The sequence below is a fragment of the Tauraco erythrolophus genome, chromosome 15 (assembly GCF_009769465.1).
Source record: "Tauraco erythrolophus isolate bTauEry1 chromosome 15, bTauEry1.pri, whole genome shotgun sequence".
Taxonomy (NCBI): Eukaryota; Metazoa; Chordata; class Aves; order Musophagiformes; family Musophagidae; genus Tauraco; species Tauraco erythrolophus.
Genome location: NC_141479.1, coordinates 17,493,317 through 17,516,150, shown reverse-complemented (window position 1 = coordinate 17,516,150; position 22,834 = coordinate 17,493,317). Strand labels below are relative to the sequence as shown.

The window sequence follows — 22,834 nt, the reverse complement described above, 5'->3', positions numbered from 1 at the left end:
TTTACAATCTAAAAAACTTCTTTGGGCACAGAAATTAGATCTGATTTACAGCCATAACTCCACTTGCTGATGGGCAGCATCTTCAAGAATTAAGGGCTTCTGAGGTTTATGCCTTAGTGCCAACATTTTTAAAAGGAATGAGGGGTTCTGAAGTACCGTGGTTTATTGAAGGTCTGCCATGAAGCACTAGCAGCTGAACTCCCTCCTGTTGAAACTGTGATCCCTTGAAATGAAAATGTGTGAGGCAGGATATATTGGCTACCTGTTTTCTTCAAAGTAGTCTTTAAGGTTATAGAGGCTGGAAACCCAAATGTGGATGTCCATCATCTTTTACAGTTTTCCCTCATGCATCGTTTCCTTCTCCAAACAGAAATGAATAGGAAATACTGCAAATACCTTTCAAAATTTATTTACTTACATTTTTATAAAAGTGAAATGTTTTATAGAAGAAGGGTGTTGAGCAAAACAAGCACCCTCTGACTGTGTTCTGGAGTTAGATTTGCTTAGCATATACAAGCAGTCATAAAAAATCACCTAAGGTTTTTACAATGGAAAGCCCAATCAAGCCCTTGGTAATCATTCTGGATTCTTACAGGCAAGAACAGAAGGTCCATGGTTACTTCCATAGTTCAGCTCATTTTTCCCAGACCCATTTTCAGAAGCATTGAGATTACTTTCTTTAAAATTCTTTTTGAAATACGTTAACACCAGTATGTATCTCACAAGGAACTCAGTGGTCAAGCAAAACCATTAATAATTCATACGTTATTGATTTTTGAGGGGCAGAAGACTTAATGTAAACTAATACAGTGTTTATGGTAAGGGAGACATATACTCTTCACTCAGCTTTGTCAAGACATACCTATCAAGCCCAGTTCCTATCTGGTTTAGGTTACACCACTCCTATTCCAAAACAGTATTTCTCTTTAACTCAAGCAAATGGTGTTAACTGGAAATCGCAGGGCCCGTGTATTTTTTTTGGTCTGTTTGTGAACAAGGATTCACAGTGAACTCGGATGAGCTCATCACATTCATTGTTTTTGTGACTTCAGCCTGATTTGCATTTAGGATCTCAGAGAGTGAAGCTAGTCTTTGACAGTTTTAGCTCTCATCTTTGTCCACAAGTTAGCACCAGTCTTCCCAACAGGTCTCAAGATAAAATTTCACTGGCAGCCAACAGCAGTGAAGGAAGGAAGAATTCACAGTAGGGCCCAGAGGTTTTCCCAACTCATATAATACATGTTATATCAGCATGATCAAATAAGCTTATGCTACATTTCCAGACTTTCATTCTGAATGTCTTTTGTGAGATCTAATCTACACTTCATTTAATTCAAAATCTCCTGTCTCTACCTTCTCTTTTACAACAGATATTTTAAATGAAACTGAGGGATGCTGAGACAGTTTTTCAGGCATGGGAAGTATAAAAAGAAACTGCAACAATTTGCACTTTAGTTAGTGCAGTATGATTGCAGCCAGTATCACTTTCTTCACTTCATTCTTTTTAAACCAGGATGTGCCCAGAATAGGAGTATATCTGCCTGAAGGGAAAAAACCTTAGGAAGTAAAAATAGGAAAGGCTTTTCTTTCAACTTTTATGTACACAAAAGGAAAGTCATTATACACTGTGACCAGACTGTGTTCAAATCCCTTTGTGTCTGGATCTCACCTCTCCTTCACAGCAGAGGTTAGATGGCACTATCCTACCCTTTGGGTGCACTGTGTAGAACATTTTGCAGAATCAGGAGCAATGCAGGTGCAGAATAGAAGGCAGATTGAGCTGAAACACAGTAGGCCCGGACAACGTGAAAGGCAAATATATTTTCTTACTGGCCCTACAGAGATTTCCCTGTACAGCTGTATAGTTTCAGACTCTTCCACCTTTGTGAAGGAAACCTATGCTAAAATCCCCTTTCAAAATCGGGGGCAAGGAGGTTCCACTCATACTGAACAAATGTGAAGATGGGGAAAGGAAAACCCTCCCTGCCACTGAAAAATGGGAAACTCCATGAGCTCACTCATCTCTGTCCAGATTTTCTGTTGTTAGCCTTCTTCCACAGGAGTGGTTGTGGAAACTGAGGACCCACCATGTGATGAGCCTTGGGAGCACACCTTGCCCCTGCGAAATGTTATTTTATCACAAAGGGGTTTGATTTCTTACCACTGCACTGCAGGATGCCATTTCTTTCACTCGTAGCATCACTTCTTGGCTAAATGTTGTTGGCCAAAATACTTGTGACACTAGTCCTCTGCTGCAGGCTTCCTGTGCTGTCAGCTTTCTCCCACAGAACAACATTTCATTTGCCTGTGAAACCAAAAGATTACTTGTGATCTTGGGTTGTAATTCCCTTAAAAAATTTCCATACTTGCCTGCTATTTTCAAGATTAAATTTACAAATGGTGTCCTGTATCTTTCCATACTGCAAAACACTTAAAAAGGAATTTCAGTAGTTATTTAAGGATTGTGCAGGTGGCCAGAGCACAGCACGGGTTTCATTTCAGAGAAATGTGCTGGCATGCATGATGAACCTGTATTGATGATTCTACAAGAGTAACTGTCAGTGATACTGTGCCAAGAGTCATGGAACCTAGTACGAACTACTTCGTGGGGCAAATTCTGCTTTGTTATACTGGTAAAAGCTAAGCAGCCTTACTGGAATTAGTGTAAGTTGCCTTTAGAGAGCAGAGAGTGGTATCTTGCTCTGTTACTGCACAATGCTAACGCAACACTGACGAGTACTCTGCAGCATTATTCTGCTAATGCATTTCTTCCCTTTTCTACTACGACCTTGACAATCTTTGCTTTTTCAACCTAGGTTCAATCTCTCTTGTGTATAGCATGTGTAATATATTGAATTCTGAGGTCATTTTGAGATAAGATATTGGTAGGGATTAGATGAACTTCCCATAGATTTCATTTCCATTCCTGACAATAAGAGAAATAGTTGTTCTCTGTTTTACTTTTTAATTTGAAGAGAGAAAGAAGAGCATGAATTTGAGAGAGGTTCTTCAGCAATTTAAGACGGAAAACCTTACCAGTGCAACACCCAGAATTTGTGGGAATGTGTATGATGAGCAGCCAGCTGGAGTGAGTCGGATTGTTGCATATGGTGTCTGAAACCATGCCTTCTCGCTTGCCCAAACGATATCACATAGTGGTAAAATAGAAGCTCCTAACCCAAGAGCAGGGCCGTTGATAGCAACCACAATTGGCTTCTTAAATTGAATAAAAGCTTTTACAAAATCCCTAAAATAAAAAATAAAAGAAAGATCTTGAATACAGAAGTAACACTTAGATAAACACCCAAGCTTTAAGTACTTTATCTGAAAACAAATCAGAACCACAGATGAACAAAATAAATGCCATGGCCCAGTTTTATGAGGTCAGAATTGCAAGATACATGGAAAATTTTTCTCATATTTAGTTATTTAATCTTTCTGAGTATCTGGGATATTAACTAGTTTTGTATATGTTGTATATGAACTTTTTAATTGGAATGCACTGACTGCTGTACTTTTGCAGAATGGTTGGGTGAGGTTTAGTTTTACTTCTGGACCAGTAACTCATGAGTTGATAGACGTAGCGCTTCCCAGTTTGCTCCACAATGGCTCGTACGGATTCTGACAGTCTGGTTTGGGTAACTCGATGAACATATTACAGCGTGAAAGACAGGAAACTCATAAGTGGATTGCTGAATATTTATTGTTTTCAAAAAGTTCTCTTAAGATCCTATGTCGAAGGGTACTGCAAGTCCCATGGATTGGGAGATAGTAAATATTCCTGGCACATGAGCGGAAAGAACAAGACCTACAAAGGGGAGTCAGAGAGAGAGAGAAATGTTTGAACAGGGAAAGAATTAGGCAAGTGATCTGTTGGGTCTTCATTGCAAATGTCTTTGGCAAAGATGTAACAAAATAGATGCCCTTGCCTGCCTACAACAGTAAATGTGAAGTGATGGGAAATAACGGGGAAGTAAATGTGATGGGAGTCATCTGGATGAATCAACTGGAACATGTTGAATTCTGTGCAATGAGGAGATATTTTAAAGAAGTTACCTACCAGCAACTGTGGAAAGACATCTGGTGAATGGAACAGCCTATAGACCAATTAGGAAAAAGCATGAGTGTAATTGCAGGCAAATCACGGCTCCAGCAGCTCAGCGCGCAGCGGGTATATGGCGGCAAACGAGATGCTCAGTTACGTGAGAAAAGAGACATGTATAAATCCAATTCAAAACAGAAGAGGAGATTCTGTTCCTGCAGTGGGTAGTTATTAGATCCGTCTCGCTGACAGGTTTTAGGAAAGAACATTTTGTCAAAGGTACCCTTGGATGAGCTGCAGCTCTCCCACTGAAGCTGAGAAGGTCCAGACTTTTGCATCTAAGAACAGGAGGTGTGCCTTGCAGGTCAGCGTGCCGATTTGGCAAAAAATGGAAAACACAATGGAAGAGAAGTATTTTATTGGACTGAACTGCAAGGTCACTGGCTATATTTTAAATGAAAAGGAAGAGTCTGAGGTGACCCAACATTAAATGTTCAGTGAATGAGTTGTTTTTCAGGCTATCTAGTACGGATTTGATTTTTGACCATTGGAAAACAGAGACTTGCAGGAATTGATACAGCTCTCTTCACATAGTGAGTAAGTAAAACAGAAGATCAGCGGCAAGACAAAGAGTGAAATAAGGAACATCACTTTTGTCATCTGTTCAAGAGAATTTCTTTCTAGAGGATAGCAGGGTTTGGGAGATTTGCGGTTCATTTTTGTTTGCAAAAGTAAAGCTATTCCCTTGTCTCATTATTTCTTAAGTTGTTTACGGTTGAGTAATGACTGTGGATAACTGCACCTGATTAATTCCAGAATTTTGAGAATCTTAGTAGTTAAGCAAGGAAGTCTTCCAAGTAGGACTAGAGATGGGAACAGGGATGTGACGAATCATAGGTAAAGAGAACCAAGTATGGATAAATGGTGGAAGCAGATCTGAGGACCATGTGGAGGCAGACGAAAACAGTGCTGTGGAGAAAAGCACGAAGCATGTGGTGATAAACGGGACTGGAAGTGAATATGGAAAAGCAATTAGGGATCTGGAGAGGAAACAGTTAGCTGATGGGGAGGAAGAACAAAGCAGAACACATTAATGGAGGGGAAAGGCTGAAGAAAATGCGAAATCTTCATATGAATGAGCAAGTAAGGGAGGACCCAGAGATGGGGAGAGAGTGGGACAGCACATTGAGAAGACACAATGAGCCTCTGTCATGAGGGAAGGATGGGAAGCACAGAGGACAGTACAACGGATGGGTATGGAACATGCCACCTATAGGATGGAGTGGAAGGCTACAATATTGGGAGCTTATGAGGGGAACAAATGCCTGCATTTGATCTACAGAAGCTGCAGTGTCCAGCACTCCACTTATTTGTGTTCCCTGTTTGGTAGGGTATTTTTTTCAGTGAGTCACCTTTGTACCCAAAATCTGGCATATTTCTGTGTCTCCAAACCGTAAGTTCACACATGTGGTTTTGGGCTAGAAGATCTTGTTTGAATTCAAGGCAGTCTTTGAAAAGAACTTTTAAAATTGTAACTGTTGTTTCACATTAGAGCCAGAAGCTCAAGGACAGGTGAAGTGTCACATGCAGAAGGCTTTTGGTTTTGCTAGAGGACATCTGGGAAGTTGCCCATCGAATATGCTTTGCGATGCTCAAGATACCTCTGCGTTGCTGCAGAGGTCTTGCTGCAGGTCAGGGCTCGTAACATGTCAAAAGGCTGTAAGAAGCAAAGCAGGTCATGTAGTCCTTTGTCTTCTGAGCACCCTCAGAACTTCTTAAGTCCCGTCATATAACAATGCCTGACTGACGAAGTGAGGCTGACGCTTGGAATGACTTCCAGTGAGTTTTTCGATTGCGGTGCTCCGTAGGCCACGTGCAGAGTTGCAGTGCAGTCCGTCTGCCTCTTCCCTGCTCCAGGAGCGCAATGCTGGACACGCGGCTGGATGATGGCAGCTCAGGCTGATGGATCTGTGTTCAGTACCCGGAGAGAAGCCGCAGTGCCACCCATCTGTGAGTCGCAAACCCCAAAGGCAGTGGATGAAACTGGCAGCCAGATGAATAAATCATTCATGTGAGAAGAGCCTTGATGGGTATTTAAACTTCAGTTTCAACTTGTGACCAGTATGTCAGATCCATACTTTAGAAAGTGGAAACACACGGTAATCGAGATTTTAGTTTCATTTTGATGTAAGTCTAACTTGATGTACAGCAGTGGAGGCAAAGATCTGTCAATGTGTTTTAGGACATCCTAACCATCGAAAAAGCAAAGCATACATTTTTTTCTGCTCTTATTACAGTATATTTTCCATGAGTTGAGTCCTTTGTTCACAGAAGGCACAGAGAGTGCTAAATGGAAAACGTGGTGTATTGTTTCCAGAAGGACAATAAAAGTCTACTTCCAGTGGGCCTGAAGCCGACATTCTTGACAAGGAGCAGTACATTGCACCAGTGTTTCCAGAGTGTTCTCTGACTCCAAGGGTGGAAAAACTGAGTATCATAGTCTGGCTTATGCTCATTTAAATGTTGAATTGATAAGTACACCTGTATATTAAATGCGTGTAGATAAATGTATACATATATAACAATACCTATCTACACAATATTTGCAGGAATAATATTAAATTTGTATCTTCTAATGGAGTCTAAGTGTGCATGTGTTTTCAAACGGGAATAGTGATTTTCTTCCCTCGTGTTTTTTTTTGGTTCCACATTATTAAAAATCCCTCACATTAAAAAAAAATAAAATTAGTATGTGTCCTTCAAAGGGTTTTTCTTTTTTAAAATCACTACATGACATTTAAGCATAGCTAGGGTCATAATTTATTATATTTAAGAAGTAAATTTTATATTATTTCAGAATAATTACTACTTTGAGAATTTCAGAAGTATTAAACTGAGAATCCAAACTGACGTGCAGTAGTTGTAACCGAGATAATTGGTGGCTAATGCATGTCATGTAATAACTAAACCTGATCTTATGTTATACTAATATATCAAAAATATAGATCTGTTGTAAAACAAATTCTTTAATATTCCTTCATAGAATTGGTGCATGAGGTTTTAAAGCTCTCAGAAGAATAATATTTATTTGTAGGAAATGGAGGGAAAAAAAAAAAGGGACCGAACCCTCTCCTGGTACAGACTGGTGAAATACCATTGGCTTTGGTGGAGTAATGTTGATCTATACTGGAAGATCTGCCAAATAATAAATAAAGCCATTAAAGTATACCTTGTGGATAATGGAAATACTTGGTGATGTATTGTGCAGATTGATTTGTAGACTGCATGTCATAAACCCTGGATTTCTATTACGGTAATGTGATATATATAAGGAAAGACACATTTTAGTTATGAAAATAAAACTACATTTACATATATATTAAGTAATTTAAATTTAAGAAAAAGAGTGGAGACCCTTCTAATAAGGTTCTGAAATACAGTGGCAGACTGCTGTTTCAACAGAATATGAGTAAGCCATGGATTCCCATTTGTACTGAGAGTCATTAAATGAGGAACATTAAGTAAAATATCTGCCTTTCAGGAACCGCTTTAGAACATGAAGCAATAGCTAATCTGGAAAAACAACAACAAAGTTGTATTTGGATTTGGAGGAATGATTTGAAATATTAAATACAGAGAATTGAAATAAAATAAATCCCTATGGATATCAGCACCGGAATAAATGTGCTTTCTTTTCTAATAAGGAAAGGTCCAAGGTTCTTCTTACTAAACAGATTTGTAGGACTACAGTTAGAACGCAATCAACAGTTAAATAGACAACATTTTTGGACCTGATAAATATCTTTATAATCACACACTGCATTTCATAATTTAGAGATCATAGGTAAGCTTGGGTCACCTTATAGCTTCTGCAATCCTAGTGCTTTCCTTTCTTCTGTCATTGGATAACCTGCCAATTAAATATGAGTAATCTAGGCCACTACAGAATACACTTCCCACTGCGCTGAGAAGTAAGAGTTTACTGTCATCAGCTGATGCATTGCACAATGCTCTCCGAACTTCCTTCATGATCTGTGGATAAAGAAAAGTAAACAATTCGACATGCATGCCGTTGCAATATCATTTCCCTAGTTTTACAAACCTTATTGATTTTGAGAGACTTAAATTTTGGGCACTGTTAATACTTACATCAATTATATATCTTTATAGAATTTTAATATACTTAGAATGATAACACTGAGAATTTACAAAATATTTTATATTTGGAAGTGCTTTGTTGGTGCTTACTAATTCAAATAGTTTTTAGGACTTGGCTGTTCTTTTGCTTATTCTATGGGAAATTCTAGCCAGCTTATGCTATTTGATTGCAATTTAATAATTTCAAATATCACTTTTTTATTTCCATTGTGTATATTCAGTGTACATCACTGTATCCTCAGTAACATGGTTATCATAACAACAGCCTATTAACCTCAACAGGTTGTAAGCAAAATCTATAAACCCCAGTTTTCAGCTCTTCAACTATGCTTTATATGACTTCAACCAGAGCAAAGCAGGACAAGAGGACATCATAAACATCAACATGACAAATATATTATTAATTTTTCTGTGGTCAGTGATACTGTTAAAGTCTACAAAAGTTAGAGTAAAAAAGCCACTTGAAAGAGAGACATTTTGACTCTGATTTAGAACTGGATCAAGCTATTAATTGCACCATAAATCAAACCTAATCAAAATCTGTATAGCATTGAGCTACTGGTATTGTAAGAAAATGGCCCTTCATCTGAGCAGAGAATTGTTTTACTAATGATTTTTAAAAGGCAATATTCTGTCATAAACTCCTGATGGGTAACTTCTCGTTTGATCACAATTCAGTGTAATTTGTAAGCTGTAATTGATTTCAGCCATTTCAGCGTCCTCTCTTCTCTTTGGCGATTTGCTCCTCATTTCAAGGGACAGGATTTCATCTAGTGTGACACCTACTATAAACATACTCATGTGTCAAAGTATTTCCTACAGACAGGGTCCTATTGAGTCAAATTTTTCTCTTTTGTAGTGAAAAATTTGCTGTTAAGTGTAAATTAGGTAAAAGAGAGCAAAATGTGGTTTCCATGTGAGAGAAAAACAAGATTTTTAGCTTGTGATTATTTTTGTTCACTGCTGTTTCCAAAAATTCTTTAGATCTCTGAGGTGCCTTATTTAAGAAATGTCCCTAAACACAGCACAGAAGTTTTGTTTATACCATTCTAAATAGGCAGCCTTTTATTAGAAATCCTGTGGCGTGTAAGACCGAGTTTGAACTTGTATATTCAAACCGTGCAGTGCGATGCTGATGCTACCTGCCTGCTCTCCATACGCGTTTGCATGAAAATGATCTCACTGGCTGCTGAGACCGGGACATGAGAAAGCAGGTGGTGAACTTTGAGATGCTTCACTGTTACAAGTGCACTTCAGAACGCCTGTAATAGCGAGTATGTGACAGTGGGTGCAAGTGAACTAATTAAAAGCAGCAGAATTTAGAAGTGTATTTGAAATTCTTGTGCAGGTACAGAAATGTCATCAGCGATTTTACAAGTACTGTTTATACTTAGAGTCTCAAAGCCTGTCTCAGCCCTCAGTTGGTAAAAACAGCAAAACTGCACATTTTGTAAAGGGGAAACAAAGGAAAAAAAACCCCTAAAACCTCTGATCAACGTTAAAAAAGAAACTTTAGAAGGTGGTAGGCATTAGAATAAAAAAAGACACGTATTTTGATTTTCCTAGTCCCATGTGAATGCCAGATTGTCCAAAAAGTTTATTTTAATTCATCTCAAACTCTGCTCTTTCTTAGGGAGGATGTATAAATAATATCAGAGGATAGCAGCCAAACATTTTTATATCCAATGAAGAGTGTTGCTTTAAGTATGATGCCACGATAGGACACTCCATTCAGCAAGTTTCTGTACTGTTCCCCTTCCTCCAGTGATATCTGCACATGTACCATCTCTTTGATGTCACCACGGCTATCCTTCAAACACATCATTATCATTAGCAGCCTGCCTCTTTTTGTCTTATCTCTCATGGATCTGGACAGCTAAAGCCATCCAGAAGTATAACAAACTTTTGAGCAGAGGTTATACTACTTGTAAGAAAAAACGATATTCTGCTATCACTGTTTTTTCAGTGTTTTGGAGAGGGTGATATTAAAAGTCTGAATTGATTTCTCAGATATGGTTGAAAATGGGAAGGCTTTGGTGGTATTTTAGATGGTATTTTTGAGCAGGAGCGGAAATTTAGTTCCACTGCTCCACTAGTTTCTAGCAAAAGAAAACAGTATCAGAAGCCTGGAAACCATAATGTATCAATGCGTTCAGGCTCCAAAAAGTATGAATTTTTGTAAATATCTGTAAGTTTGTAATTAAATTTAGCACCAAAAGGTGCTTAGAGGCTCACTGGAACACACCAATGCCAGCAAAGTCAATTCTCACTCCCTCGTTCTATGCCATGATTCCTTTGCTGGTGCAGTTCAAAATTCATCTGGTCACCTTGTCACTCAGCCCGCTCTCCACTGTTGCTTCTGAGTGCCCTGGCACCATGGCTTTCCTCATTCCTCATCTGGGTAGGGGCATTTCTCTACAAATGTTCACATAGAATCATAGAATGGTTTGGGTTGGAAGGGACCTTAAAGATCATCTAGTTCCAACCTCCCTGCCATGGGCAGGGAAATCCTCCACTACACCAGATTGCCCAAAGCCTCATCCAACCTGGCCTTGAACACCTCCAGGGTTGGGGCATCATCCCATCCATGATTATAGGAAAGCTATTACAACGAAGATAAAAAAGATGGCTTGTCTGTAGGGTTGCAGAACTGCGTATTAAACTGTGGTATTGTAAAGTAAATATAATTTTAGTTCAGAACAGCTGTCAGGTTTTAAGCACCAATTTCTGTTTAATGTGGCAGTGAATTCAGTTTGCAAATACAGAGATACTGTGTGCCTTTAGTTACATTTCTTTGTCAGATTCCATATTTTTTTTCTGCTTTTTTCTGTTCCATAGTCCTTAAACCTTTCCTCGTTTTGGTATAACTATGGCATTTGTCCAATTAAATTTTACTTCTTCTAGTGGATCAGATCTAATACTACTATTTTCAGGGCTCCATAGCAGTGTTCTCCAGTTCCATGCTTTTTTTAATTAGCTTTTTTGATGGTCTTTTAGTTAATTTTCAGTTGTGGGGACAGTATTTCTATTTGAATGCATTTGACTAGAATTTCTGAGCAAGTATTTACAAAACAGTATGGGCTAGTTATTTAGCTTATGATAATCTATCGAATTATAAATTTAGACCAGGCCTAATGCTTCACTTACTGTTTTATTGAAACCCCAATATGTAATAAAATCATTGCTTTCTCAAAAGTTGCTTATTTTTTTAATCCTGTCAAGAAAATAAGCTGGTTAGTTCTTCAACAGGACACCTTATATTGCAAAATGAACACAAAATGCTTAAAAATTTCATTAAACTTCTAAGAGCTTATTTTAATGCCTTTCACTGGATGTAGGAAATTTTAAAAGGCATTTGGTGCCCTTTGCTTTCAGTATTGCTTACGTTCTGGGACAATCAGAGAGGTGGGAATTTGTCACCATAATTACACAAAGTATCCTGAACACAAGTCTCTTGTTCAGGTAAACAGAAATACTAGTTTGAAAGGTTAACGTCTCTGAATCTCCAAGGACTCACTGCTGGTATTCTTACTGGTAATTATTCTGTAAATAGTACAGTAAAAATTTTAAAGCCATTCAGTTCTTCTTAGAACTTCTTCCACACTTGTACATTTTACATAAATACACTATTTGTTACCTCCTGACTCTTTGTGCAAACAGATTCTGAGTCCTTTCTGTTTGATAAATAAAGGACTTGGGAACCTACACGGCTGACTGCAGGCAGAAGCACTGGCCAAAACCCACAATTTGTCTTTGTATAAAGAGAGCAAATATACAGATAACAGTAAACTTGTACCTGTCCCACCTCTTTTTTTTTTTTTTTAAGTTAGGAAAAGTTCTAAGTAAGGAAAAGTGAAGGCAAACCAGTGCTCCAAAACGTACCTGGTAGAACTTCAAACCCTGTAATTCTCATGGCTAGAGATACGAAACGTGTTTCTTTTGTATGAGAAGTGTACTTGAGGTAGTTGGATCAGTCTTCAATGGAAACACGAGCTGTTTAGGGTATGTTTTGCTTTTAATTCAGGGGAGTATTAATTCCTAACTCTATTAATAGTGTAAGTAAAAACAGTGGATAGATGCATTTAATCTTAAGTTTGAAACAGAATTTGGAACCTTGAAACATGCTGAGTTAACCCAGCAACATCATCACTGGCGAAAGAACTTCCGAAGCAGCAGAAGACCCATGAGAGAAAATGCCCTAATGGAATTTATAGTGATGAAATATTTTACATATGAATTTTAGAAGTAGCAAGCCTAAGCCACTGAAATAAAACCAAGCTGTGCTGTTTCATGACACTGGCTTGGAAGTTTTATAAGGTCTTGTAAAACATAAGAAAGAATTTCTATAGTGCCCTGAACATTTTTGTTGAAAACCTCAATTACTAGAGTGGCAGTGAGCCAACTTCCATCAGTGCAAATGCTGCTGGAAGGAGCATCGGCACATTTCATGCTAAAGTCACCTGCACAAACCCACAGGTGCAATGTGGTTACCAAAAACATGGGATAAAGATTCAGGCAGACTTCTCTAAGCTTTTTTTTTTTTTTTTAAATAAATAAGTTCTTTGTTATTTTAATTAAATTGGCATAAATAGCATAGGCCACTGGTTGAACAAAACTATTATAATTCATCTGAAGATTAAGATAAAGCACAAAGGGAAGCAGGGCTTTTTAGGGCTGAGAGTGATTTTGTATAAGTTTAATTTTATAATGATTGTGGGCAGTGCACACCTTCTCTTTTTTTCCTAACATAAATGGCCAAGAATAACCAGAGCACTGCATTAACCACACCAAGCAGACCTGCTCTGAGTAAATTAATCATTTACTATTTGGCAAACATAATTTACTGAATGTCTACTAAAGCTTGAAGTTAGTGTGTCTTTTGAAAAAATGAAGCACACTTTCTTCATTTTGTAGGAATTTTGTGCTTGTACTTTTTATTCACCGGTGACAAAAGGTGCAAAACTGAAAATGTTGTAAACGTCTCCAAAATACACTGTCAGTTTGTGTCAGCTATGGCTATGGGTGTAGGGACATGGCATTCAATATATTCCTCCTTTCAGTTCCTTGAATTTTGCTGTAGTTGCCAGCAAGGATGTGGAATTGCCAATATTGGAGGTGCTGGACTTTGTGGTGTGAATAATCATGGGCTGCAGCCTGGACCGAGGCCAAAGCAGTCATTTCATGTTTGCCAGCAAGCAGCCTTCAGAGAGCAAGAGCTTTCAATTGCTCTCAGCCTGGATGAGTTTTAAACAGACAATCTCAATGTGGAGAACTCATTACCTTGATTAATTCCTGACCATCCAGATCCTGGTCAGTAATGTAGTTTTCTAAAATGTATTTCCTGGTTTTCGAGTGAACTTCAATACAGGTTCTAGAAATAGTCTATGCCAGAGATGCAAGAAGAGGACTACTATTATGTTTATCATTTATTCTTCCACAGAGGTGGGTTCCTGGCATACTGAAAATTTTCAAAGAATGAGGCGGATTGGTTTGGCAGACCTGAGGAGCTGAATTAATTCACTGGTTACAGCACGTGAGCACTACTGATGTGGAACAGCACAGCCAGCAACGTAAGGGTATGTCTGTTCAGCCTGAACACAGTAAGTCCTTGATTTCATACTTTTTCAGGCCCTTGAGCTCTTCGTTTAAATTACCTGCAGTGTCAATTAGTGGTAATTAATACATGGATGCAATGACGGATTTGATGCAATCATCTAATGCGTTTTAAGGAATTAGTGTTAAAAGCAGGTGTTTGGTGTTCTGTGTTAATTGCTGAGATAATCCTTTTAAATATCATATAGTTTAAAAACTGGGAGTGACAAATGTTTGTTCCAACAGTTTTAACTATTTAGTATCATTCTGTGTACTTATGTCCATGGGTAGGTGTGCATTTGGGAAGCGGAGTCAAATTTAAGGCCCATCATACCTGCCAGTGGTTTTATCTGAAGCTCATTACAAGTAATTAATTTCAAAGTTGCTCGGTTTCTTATTGAATGAAATAATTCCTTAAAGCTACAATCTCCTTTTCCCTCAAATGGTGCTCAAATTGGTGTTTCATATTCTCTTATCTTGAAGTTACTCTATAAGACAGAGCTGCACTGGTGTGTCTGGGGGGCAGCAATGGTTGAGATGTGCCACACTGCGGGCAGCTCATGGAGGAACGCTGCTGAATGCTCAGACAGGCAAAACTGGTGCTGGAAGGCAGCTCCTGTTGTGTCCTCTCTGAGCTCTGGTGACTCCCCTCCATCAGGCCATTACCGCCCACGTGGAGCAGGGCTCAAGCATGTTCTCTGCTCTCCAGGACATGCATCTGGATGCAGGCATTTATTGACACCCCTTTTGTTCTGAGCTGGGAAAGGTATACCAGGGCACTGCTGTCCACTATGCTGGGAGCACTGGGAATGGAGGGAAAAGCTTCTCAGCCCTTCTACTGACCAATATATGTACTACAATAGTACAAGTCCAAGGCTGACCTTGACTGTATAATGTTTGGAACAAGGGAATTCATTAATATCATTTATATGTTGTACGACTTTATGCAATTCAGTTGGGAGCAGAGCCCCTAACTGGTTAAGATTTCATAAATAAGGACTCATAAAATGATTTAGAGAAAATTAGGGATCAAGGTATACTTTTAGAATTACTGTTTCAGGGTATAGCCTGAAAATCCTCTATGTGCAACAACTGGAGCAGCATTTAAATTATTAAAATGAAAGAGACCAGATTTCCTCTAAGGATAGTAAATATCACTAACTTCAACACACGAAAAACTGCTTCATACAACTTCATGCTGGAAATATTGATTGTGCCATTGCTTTCTTTACTTCTAATTTTTGGTTCCAGACATGTAAATTAAAAATTAATTCCATTGCATTCTTTTTGATAGGAATCCCAAGTGTGAAAAAGTTAGATATATCTGAACTCCACATTTCCTTTTTAAGATAATCAATTAGGATAAAAATACATAAAATCCAGTTCAAGTGCTGTGTTTCCAACATAACCCACACATTAGGATAGCTTTCTTTGGCTTTTTTGGCTACATGCTTACCTCTGGGGTCAGTGCATTGTTATCTGAAGTCTGACTCGACAGCAAAATATGTGTGAAACCATCTTCTTTCCGGACCACAATGTCCCTGAACCGGCAGTTACTTTCATTTTGACGTACGCTGTATCTTAGTCTCTTATCGAAGACATAATCTTTCTCGCCATCTAGCTTCCTTTTCACAGTGCTGTGTAGATTCAAGCTTCCATTGGCCAGAGAAGAACCTTTCAGATGGAAAGAATCAAAGCACAATTATGTCTATACCTTCAAAGAATTGGAGTGATACTTTCTATCAGCTTAAACACAGCCCAGTATTTACAATAGCCTCTATGTGATAAATCTGATAAATCAGAAATATGCCTGCCCAGTCAAATGTGGCCTCAAGCCACTCTTATTGTTCTGTATATATTGGAACTAGATGATCTTTGAGGTCCCTTCCAACCCTAACCATTCTATGATTCTATGTATTCCAATGTGCAGTACTTTTTGTTTTCTGATCAGACAACCTCTAGATCCAAGAATATGCCCAGAGAGGTGGTGGATGCTCCATCCCTGGAGACGTTCAAGGCCAGGTTGGACGAGGCCCTGAGCAACCTGATCTAGTTGGAGATATCCCTGTTCCTTGCAGGGAGGTTGGACTAGATGACCTTTGAAGGTCCGTTCCAGCCCTAACCATTCTATGATTCTATGATTCTATGAATATATAGCATGTAGGACTGGTACTCTTAATGGGATTCAGTTCTGCTTTGAAGATGAAAGCAATTGTATCACAATCTTTCATATGAATGTGAGGTGATTCCTGAATTCATAGGAAAATTCTAATTCAGCTTTGGAAGAACTTGACATGACAGGTTTAGTCCAAATCCTGTGTTTCGAAGTTACGTTGTCTTCCTTTCATGGTGCCCAAAGGGCCACTACCAGTTTCAAATGACAATCTGAACAGACACCTGTTGCACGTCTCCATGTGACAGTACGTTACGGGAGTTCTTACTAAGCTGAGAGAACTGGCATTGTCTCCCGCATCTCCTCATGGTTAGCATCAGCAGTAGCAGTTAGCCATCCTCTCTGCTCTCATCCCACGCTTCTGCTCATTACATGTGACAGGAACAATAATTACTGACTTTTGACTAACAGATATGATATTAATATTGGACTTTGTACATAAAAAATATTAATGCTGATGACATTTTGGAGGGTATTCAGCAGTAGGAAAAAAAGGCGACTATGACAAGAAATATGTAGTTCCTCCTTAAAAACAAACTAGAGTAACAGCATGTCGATTTTAAAAGACAGTTTATTCTGACTTACACTGTGTATAAGCTGTAAACTATTACTTTGCTTATGTTTACAGTTCCTCTGTAACAGGCCATATAGAATGATTGGTAACAATGCTGAGCCAGAACGTTGAAAACATCTTTCCAAGATTTTTATGCAATACTCCTTTTCCAATTACATGTTTCATGCAATTGCCATTAAAAGTAAAGCAGAGACAGGTTGTTGAGGAGCACAGATTAAAGTCACTCTCTTCATTGAAATAGTTTCCAAATCTGTTTTTTGTTTAAATAGACATGAGCCCACAATACTCTATATTTAAGAAAGGCTAAGAAAGAGCTGAATGAAAACACCTTTCTTTGTTCCATTCTTTATTCCTGCCAAAGCTGGCCTGTTCCAGCTTCTGATATCAAATAGCTAGGAATTTTTAAAGGGCAGATGACATGAATATTAGAACATAGATTTAAATTTTATAGTTTAAATGACCACCAGCAAATTAAAAAGTTCTGTTGGAACAGAACTGAATGGTGAACTCATAACAGATTACTCTCTAACCCAAAATCACTTACCCTCATTCTGGATTAGCTATGTTTCAACTCGATGTTTATGGAGGGAACTGAACTGTTTGGTACCTTTTGGTTGGCAAAGGCCTGTGGAATTGTTCAGAGTGTGAAATGCCTGTATATACGTGCAGTTACGTGATGTTAAATTATACAGAGTGCTTAACAGTATTTCACTGGTACCTCATTTGGCCTCATCATGTAATGTATGCCTGTGAGTACCCATATATCTACACACAGAAATGCATGTTTGTTAAAAAGTCTGCTATTTGAGTCAATCTTAAAATGATTCTTCATTGGTAAATTAAGAGATACCATTGGTAAATTAAGAGATACCAAGTATCGCCTATATAGAGGATTCAACTGGTGCAATGCAAACATTGACAAACTACATGGGATCATCAATTTGAAAAAAAGCATTTGAAGCCAGCAGAATTTGAAATTTGTTTTCTTGACAAGAATTATTTGACAAGTCTAGAAATCACCATGTCCTTGAATTAAAAAAAAATATGATTAATTTCTTATGGTATGTTTCTTCTTTTCATAAGGTTTTGCTACCACATGTATGTTGACATGTATTCTAACAAACAAAAATCAATTTGTGAAATTACTAATGGTAAACTGATAGCATTAGGAATAATAGACTCAAACAAATGAATTATTTGACTGAGGCAGACTTCAAAATACTGCATTTTTATCTATTGAATCCTTACTACGTTGCTTGACCCAGCAATAAGCTACTAAGATGTTAAATCTCCCCCAAAAGTGTAAACAACTTACAGAATCAGAGGCACAAATGAACACTGAACAGAAGATGTGTGAGACTAACTGTACTGACTGTCTGCCTCGTGGTGAAGATTATGTCACATCTATTTTAAATATAGATGGTTAGAGAATGGTAGAAGATGAATTCACACAGATAATCCAGCTCAACAAAAAGCCTCATCGTATAATTTTACTTTACTTTTTAGTTGCGTTCTTTGTTTGAGTAAAGTATTCAGTTTGTAAATGAAATATATAATGTAAAAACCTATAGATCTTATCACAATATTTTAACAATCTGCACGCCAGCTGACAGAAATTAACCAGAGCTAAGAAAGATCTAAATTAAGTATGAGAGAAACATAAATGGAAAAGTGTAATTTCCAAGAACATTAAGAGAACAATTAAGTCTCCAATTAAGAGAACACATAGGGAGTAAACTGTTGTTTCAGTGCATGCTGTACATGCCCATAATCTTGCTCAATCTGATAAACTGGAGGAAATAATCAGCACACTCCAAAGACAACACTGAAGTGAACCCAGGACAATTTAGCATGTCTGCTGCACGGACGTGATGCAGCTACTGAAGGCCTGTGCTGGAGCTGCTGCAGGATCCAGACTGTCTCCACAAGAGGGTTAATAGTTAGCACCTGCTCAACGCACACGAGGGCATCGGCGCCTTAATATGTCAAGATGAAAAATGACTGACACAGGAGAAAAGAGGCATTCTCAAAGCAACCTATACTGCACGTGAAACAAATTAAGGATGTCACAAATTAATGAAGGAAGCTTTAGGTACCGCTAAATGCGGTTAGTAATGAGTATTTGATGCTCAGTCTAAGTACAAAAAGAAAACAGAACTGGAGAAAACATTCCTTCCTTCAGTGGGTGTTTAATCTAATTATTACCTTGTTTTTAATCATCACTAGAACTTGTGGAATACCTCAAACCACAATGATATTTAGAAGAAGTTTCAATATTTTTTAAGGGAACTTCAGATATTCCCAGACCACTGGAGTAATCCTTCTCCAAGGATGGCAGTAAAGGATGCTATTTAAGGAGAACACACAAGCTTGGCCCCTTTCTGCAGTCCTTTCCCCTAGTATCATCCCGAAGCGTTGTGCAGCACTATCAGAAGATTCACCCTTCCTTCAGTATTTCCTGTGGACCTTTTCATGGATTTCTCTAATCCCCTTTGAGCCTTTGATGCTGTCTGCCTCCACAGTCTTCTGTGGTATGAGTTTGAGAAGTTGTGTAGCCACTAAACAGAGAAGAATTTTCTTTCATCTGTGCTTTTATCTGAGGTTCTACCAGTTTCAGTGAGTGGTTTCCAGTTCTGCTATTAAGGGATTTAGCAAACAACAGTTCTGCATTTACTTTATCTAAGGCCTTGATGATTTTGTAAACTTTGATCGTATTCACCCTCAGCCTTCCCCTCTCCTCACTGGAGCCTGTTTTATTCTCGTAATCATCTTCATTTTAGTTGCTGTCCCTGTAACTTATCTAGTGCCCCTCTACTGTCAAAGGGGACGTGTAACGAACAACGTTACCACTGCTGCTGCTGGTGGTACTGGAAAGTGCCTAACGACTCCAGACTGAGACTGAGACTGGGGCTCCATTATACCAGGCATTGCAGAATAGTCTAAAAAGATGAGGCAGACAAAGAGTAGGAGAGAAAAGAGAGAAAAAAGCGCAATGAGCCTCAGATCACTCAATGCTTTAGAGGACTTGGATCACCCATCTCCTTCCACTGCTTCTAGCCATTAGAAGAGGACACCTCAACCTACTGTGATTTTCAGACATATCTTTTCTCAGCATTTCATCACGTTCAGTTCAGTGGAGCAGTCTGTGTGCCCCCACCCTGCACAGTGATCCCTGTGCTGGTATTCACACGCAGGTAGGTGGTCATACTGGGAACTGACCTGACGAACTGTTCTGGCCGGAAACCCACCCTGCAAAACTGTGGTTAATTTTCAAACAGATCAAGTTCACCTCGTAGCCTCCAGGGTCCTGAAACTGGTGCAGGGGAAGGGATGGGAATAACGATCAGGATATCATGGGATGGAGGGCTGGACTGTTCCTTTTGTTAGCAGCATGCGTTTATGCTGAATGAAAAGGATCATGGAGCTAGGGCTTTAATTTTTCTAGGTGAAATAAACCATGCTTCCTTACTCTCCCTGGTAAAAAAGCTTGGCATTCCTCAGTCTTCCCAATAGCCTTTCTCTGTCTCCCTTCTGTCTTTCTTGTGGGTAATGGTTAATACTGTACATACTTAAAAGCAGTGTTCTGTTGATAATTTACTAATAATTTCAGACTTCTCCCGCTAAGGAAGCATCTGTAAGATATCTAAAAGCAATGAGTTTTTATCCAAACTTAGAAAGCAAGCATATTTGGTTGTCTTTTACTGCCAGTATTGCTCCAGACTAAATAAAACAGAACAAGCTAAAAAAACCAAGAGGAAGCAGTGACTAAGTTCATAAAGAGGATTTAAATTAAGGGCACCACGAGACTACAAAGATTTTCGTAATGGAGAAAAATGGTGGTTAGTGATACATGACAAGCAAAAATTCTTCAGCAGATGGTACAGAAATAGAGTGATGTGGAAAAGGGAAAGAGAAAATTAAAAGGGGATGTTTTTTGATGCTGTCAAGAAACTTGACAAAAGTTACAACATCTGGGGAGAAGCAGAAATGTGATAACAGAAGACAACAAATATGATCAAAAACAACGGTATTGTTAGCTCTTGGGATCATCAGTGGATGTTCTCCCACAGAGTTTTTCAACATTTTCCAATTTGCAGATGCTTAAATAACTGTCAATAAAGATGACTCTACTCTCCTTGTGACAGGATGTGTAGAAGGTGGAAGAAAGGTTTTGGTGAGAAAGGTCTGTCCCAACTTCAGCAAGGTTCCAGGCCTTCACTAGGGTGTATCTATGATTTTGTGCATACATCTGCAGGTATACAGTCACCTTTCTCAAGTAAATAGCTTATTGGTGAGAGCTTTATCTATAGGTTGAGCAGGAAGCAGTTGTACCTAAGTGGATGTATACACAAACCCCAACACAGGCTGGTGGAAGTCCAGTCAAAGAGTCACCAAAAGCTAGTTTTCAAATAGCTATTATTTCTTTCAACTGAACTGACATACCACAGACAAAGTAAACAGATATTTTTTGATTAGTTATAGTTCATAAATTACTAATTATATTGCTTGGTTCAATATACTGGTAGTTAAACATTATTATAATATGAAAGAATATTGTTTCAAGTTGTTGGGTTTGTGGCCTTCAACCATAGGCCAACACTGGTAGCAGAGCTGGGCCTACTGCTGAGTTTTCAAACTGTGGGGAATTTTTGAGTTTTGCAAATCTGGGCTTCATCTCAAGACTAACTTAAAACTTCTGTATACATTTTCTGTGCACTCTTACACTTAGCTGTGAAATGAGTCCGACCTTCATTTGGGTTTCATATAGGCAATCTCAAAACTGACACAAATGTCTACTTCATCGGATTCTGCCCAGGGCTGCCCAGGAGCCACAGCTTCTGCGAGCCAAACCCAGGTCCTCCAGGCTCCCTCTTTGTTCTACATATAGTGCCTGGGAACCCTGCGAGCGTTGATGGGGCATGCTGGGCTTTCGACTTCCAGACTCTGTGGCAGACTGCCTGAAACCTCTGGCAAAGCTGGCTGCCTCCAAGCTAAACGCGGGAGCCCTGCCAAACAGACTGCCACATTGCTCCTGGTCTCAAGGGACAAAGCCTTGGGACCTTGGCTCAGATCTGGAGAAAGTTTCGAAACCCAAGATGTTTGGAACAAAACTTCTGTTATTCAACAAATTGGCATCTTTTAATCTGAAACTTTCTTCATTTGTAATTTGTAAAATTTCAGACCAGTTTTAGTAGATATCTATCCTGTTAAAATGAATCTGTGATACTAAAGGACACACTGGCATCTTCTGTGCTACTTCCCCACAAGCGTGAATAGTGAGGGAGTTCAGTAAATTGTTGGGACTTGTTGAAGTGCAGTGCAAGTTCTTCCAATTTGACATTTCAAATGATGCAAAATCCTGTATCAGGAAATGTGACTCTCTCAAGCTGGCAGGGCAATATTAGGAAAAAAGCTAGTATTTTTATTTTGACCCTTCTTCACTAGTTTCTGTCTGCTCTTACTTTGGTATTCTCGTCTCTCCTCTTTCTTTGTAGTTTTCTCCACTATGCATGTGCTGGGTATCACAAAGCGAGACTGGAGGGATTTCTGACCTTGGGAGTGCTGCTGAGTATGGGTTTTTCAGATGAGAACCAGGCAGAGATTTAAAGATCTCTTGCTTTTGCCTACAGGGAGGTCAAAATACAAGGGAGAAAGGACAGCAAAGTACAGACAGAAGTGATGGATTTGGAGAATGCAAAAACCATCATAAAGAAATGTTTTAAAGGAGCTGCATGCATCAGCTGTTAGGCCAGGAGCCCTCTGTACATGGCAGAACACCTGGCTGCTTAGGCAAAGCAGCTTTCTACTGAAATAGAGCTCTCTCACTGGGATTATTCAAACAGGGGCTGGTGGATGTCATTCATCAGCTCTTGTGGGGACAAATGGAAGGTTCATTTGATCTTACAGTTCTTTGTGGCCCTTTAGTGCTTCATTAAAAAAAAAAAGACTCTAAAATAAGGGAACTAATGCATATTAAAGATGCATTTTGTATCAGAACTTCCCCAATGAATAACATTAAACAAATGATAAAAAAACTTCATTAGAAACAGTAAGAAAGCAAAGAAAAATAACTGTATACACATTTGTAATTAGACAGGCAAGTTTTAAAGAAGCAGGTAACTTTTTAAGCTCAAACTCATCAAATTACAGAAGCCTGCACTCTCAATTTTAAGTGTCATTGACATTTTATGCATTTAAAGCTGACCACACATTTTTCTGCTTTGGGAGTCTTTAACGAGTTACTTGATGGCTGGATGGAAAGATCCCAGCAGTGACAGGAGGTAAGCAGTGAGGC

General features: G+C 38.8%; 1 protein-coding gene across 2 annotated transcripts in view; it reads right to left on the bottom strand.

The window, feature by feature from the left end:
- CDYL2 (chromodomain Y like 2) overlaps positions 1-22,834 on the bottom strand; it is a 62,305-nt gene that overhangs the window by 4,652 nt on the left and 34,819 nt on the right. For both annotated transcript variants that reach the window (XM_086621011.1, XM_086621012.1), the window contains 4 exons: positions 15,249-15,466; positions 7,902-8,074; positions 3,037-3,247; positions 2,162-2,305 (listed from right to left, as the gene is read on the bottom strand). In XM_086621011.1, the coding sequence (XP_086477137.1) occupies positions 2,162-2,305; positions 3,037-3,247; positions 7,902-8,074; positions 15,249-15,466 (746 nt within the window). The remainder of the gene's footprint in view (positions 1-2,161; positions 2,306-3,036; positions 3,248-7,901; positions 8,075-15,248; positions 15,467-22,834) is intronic.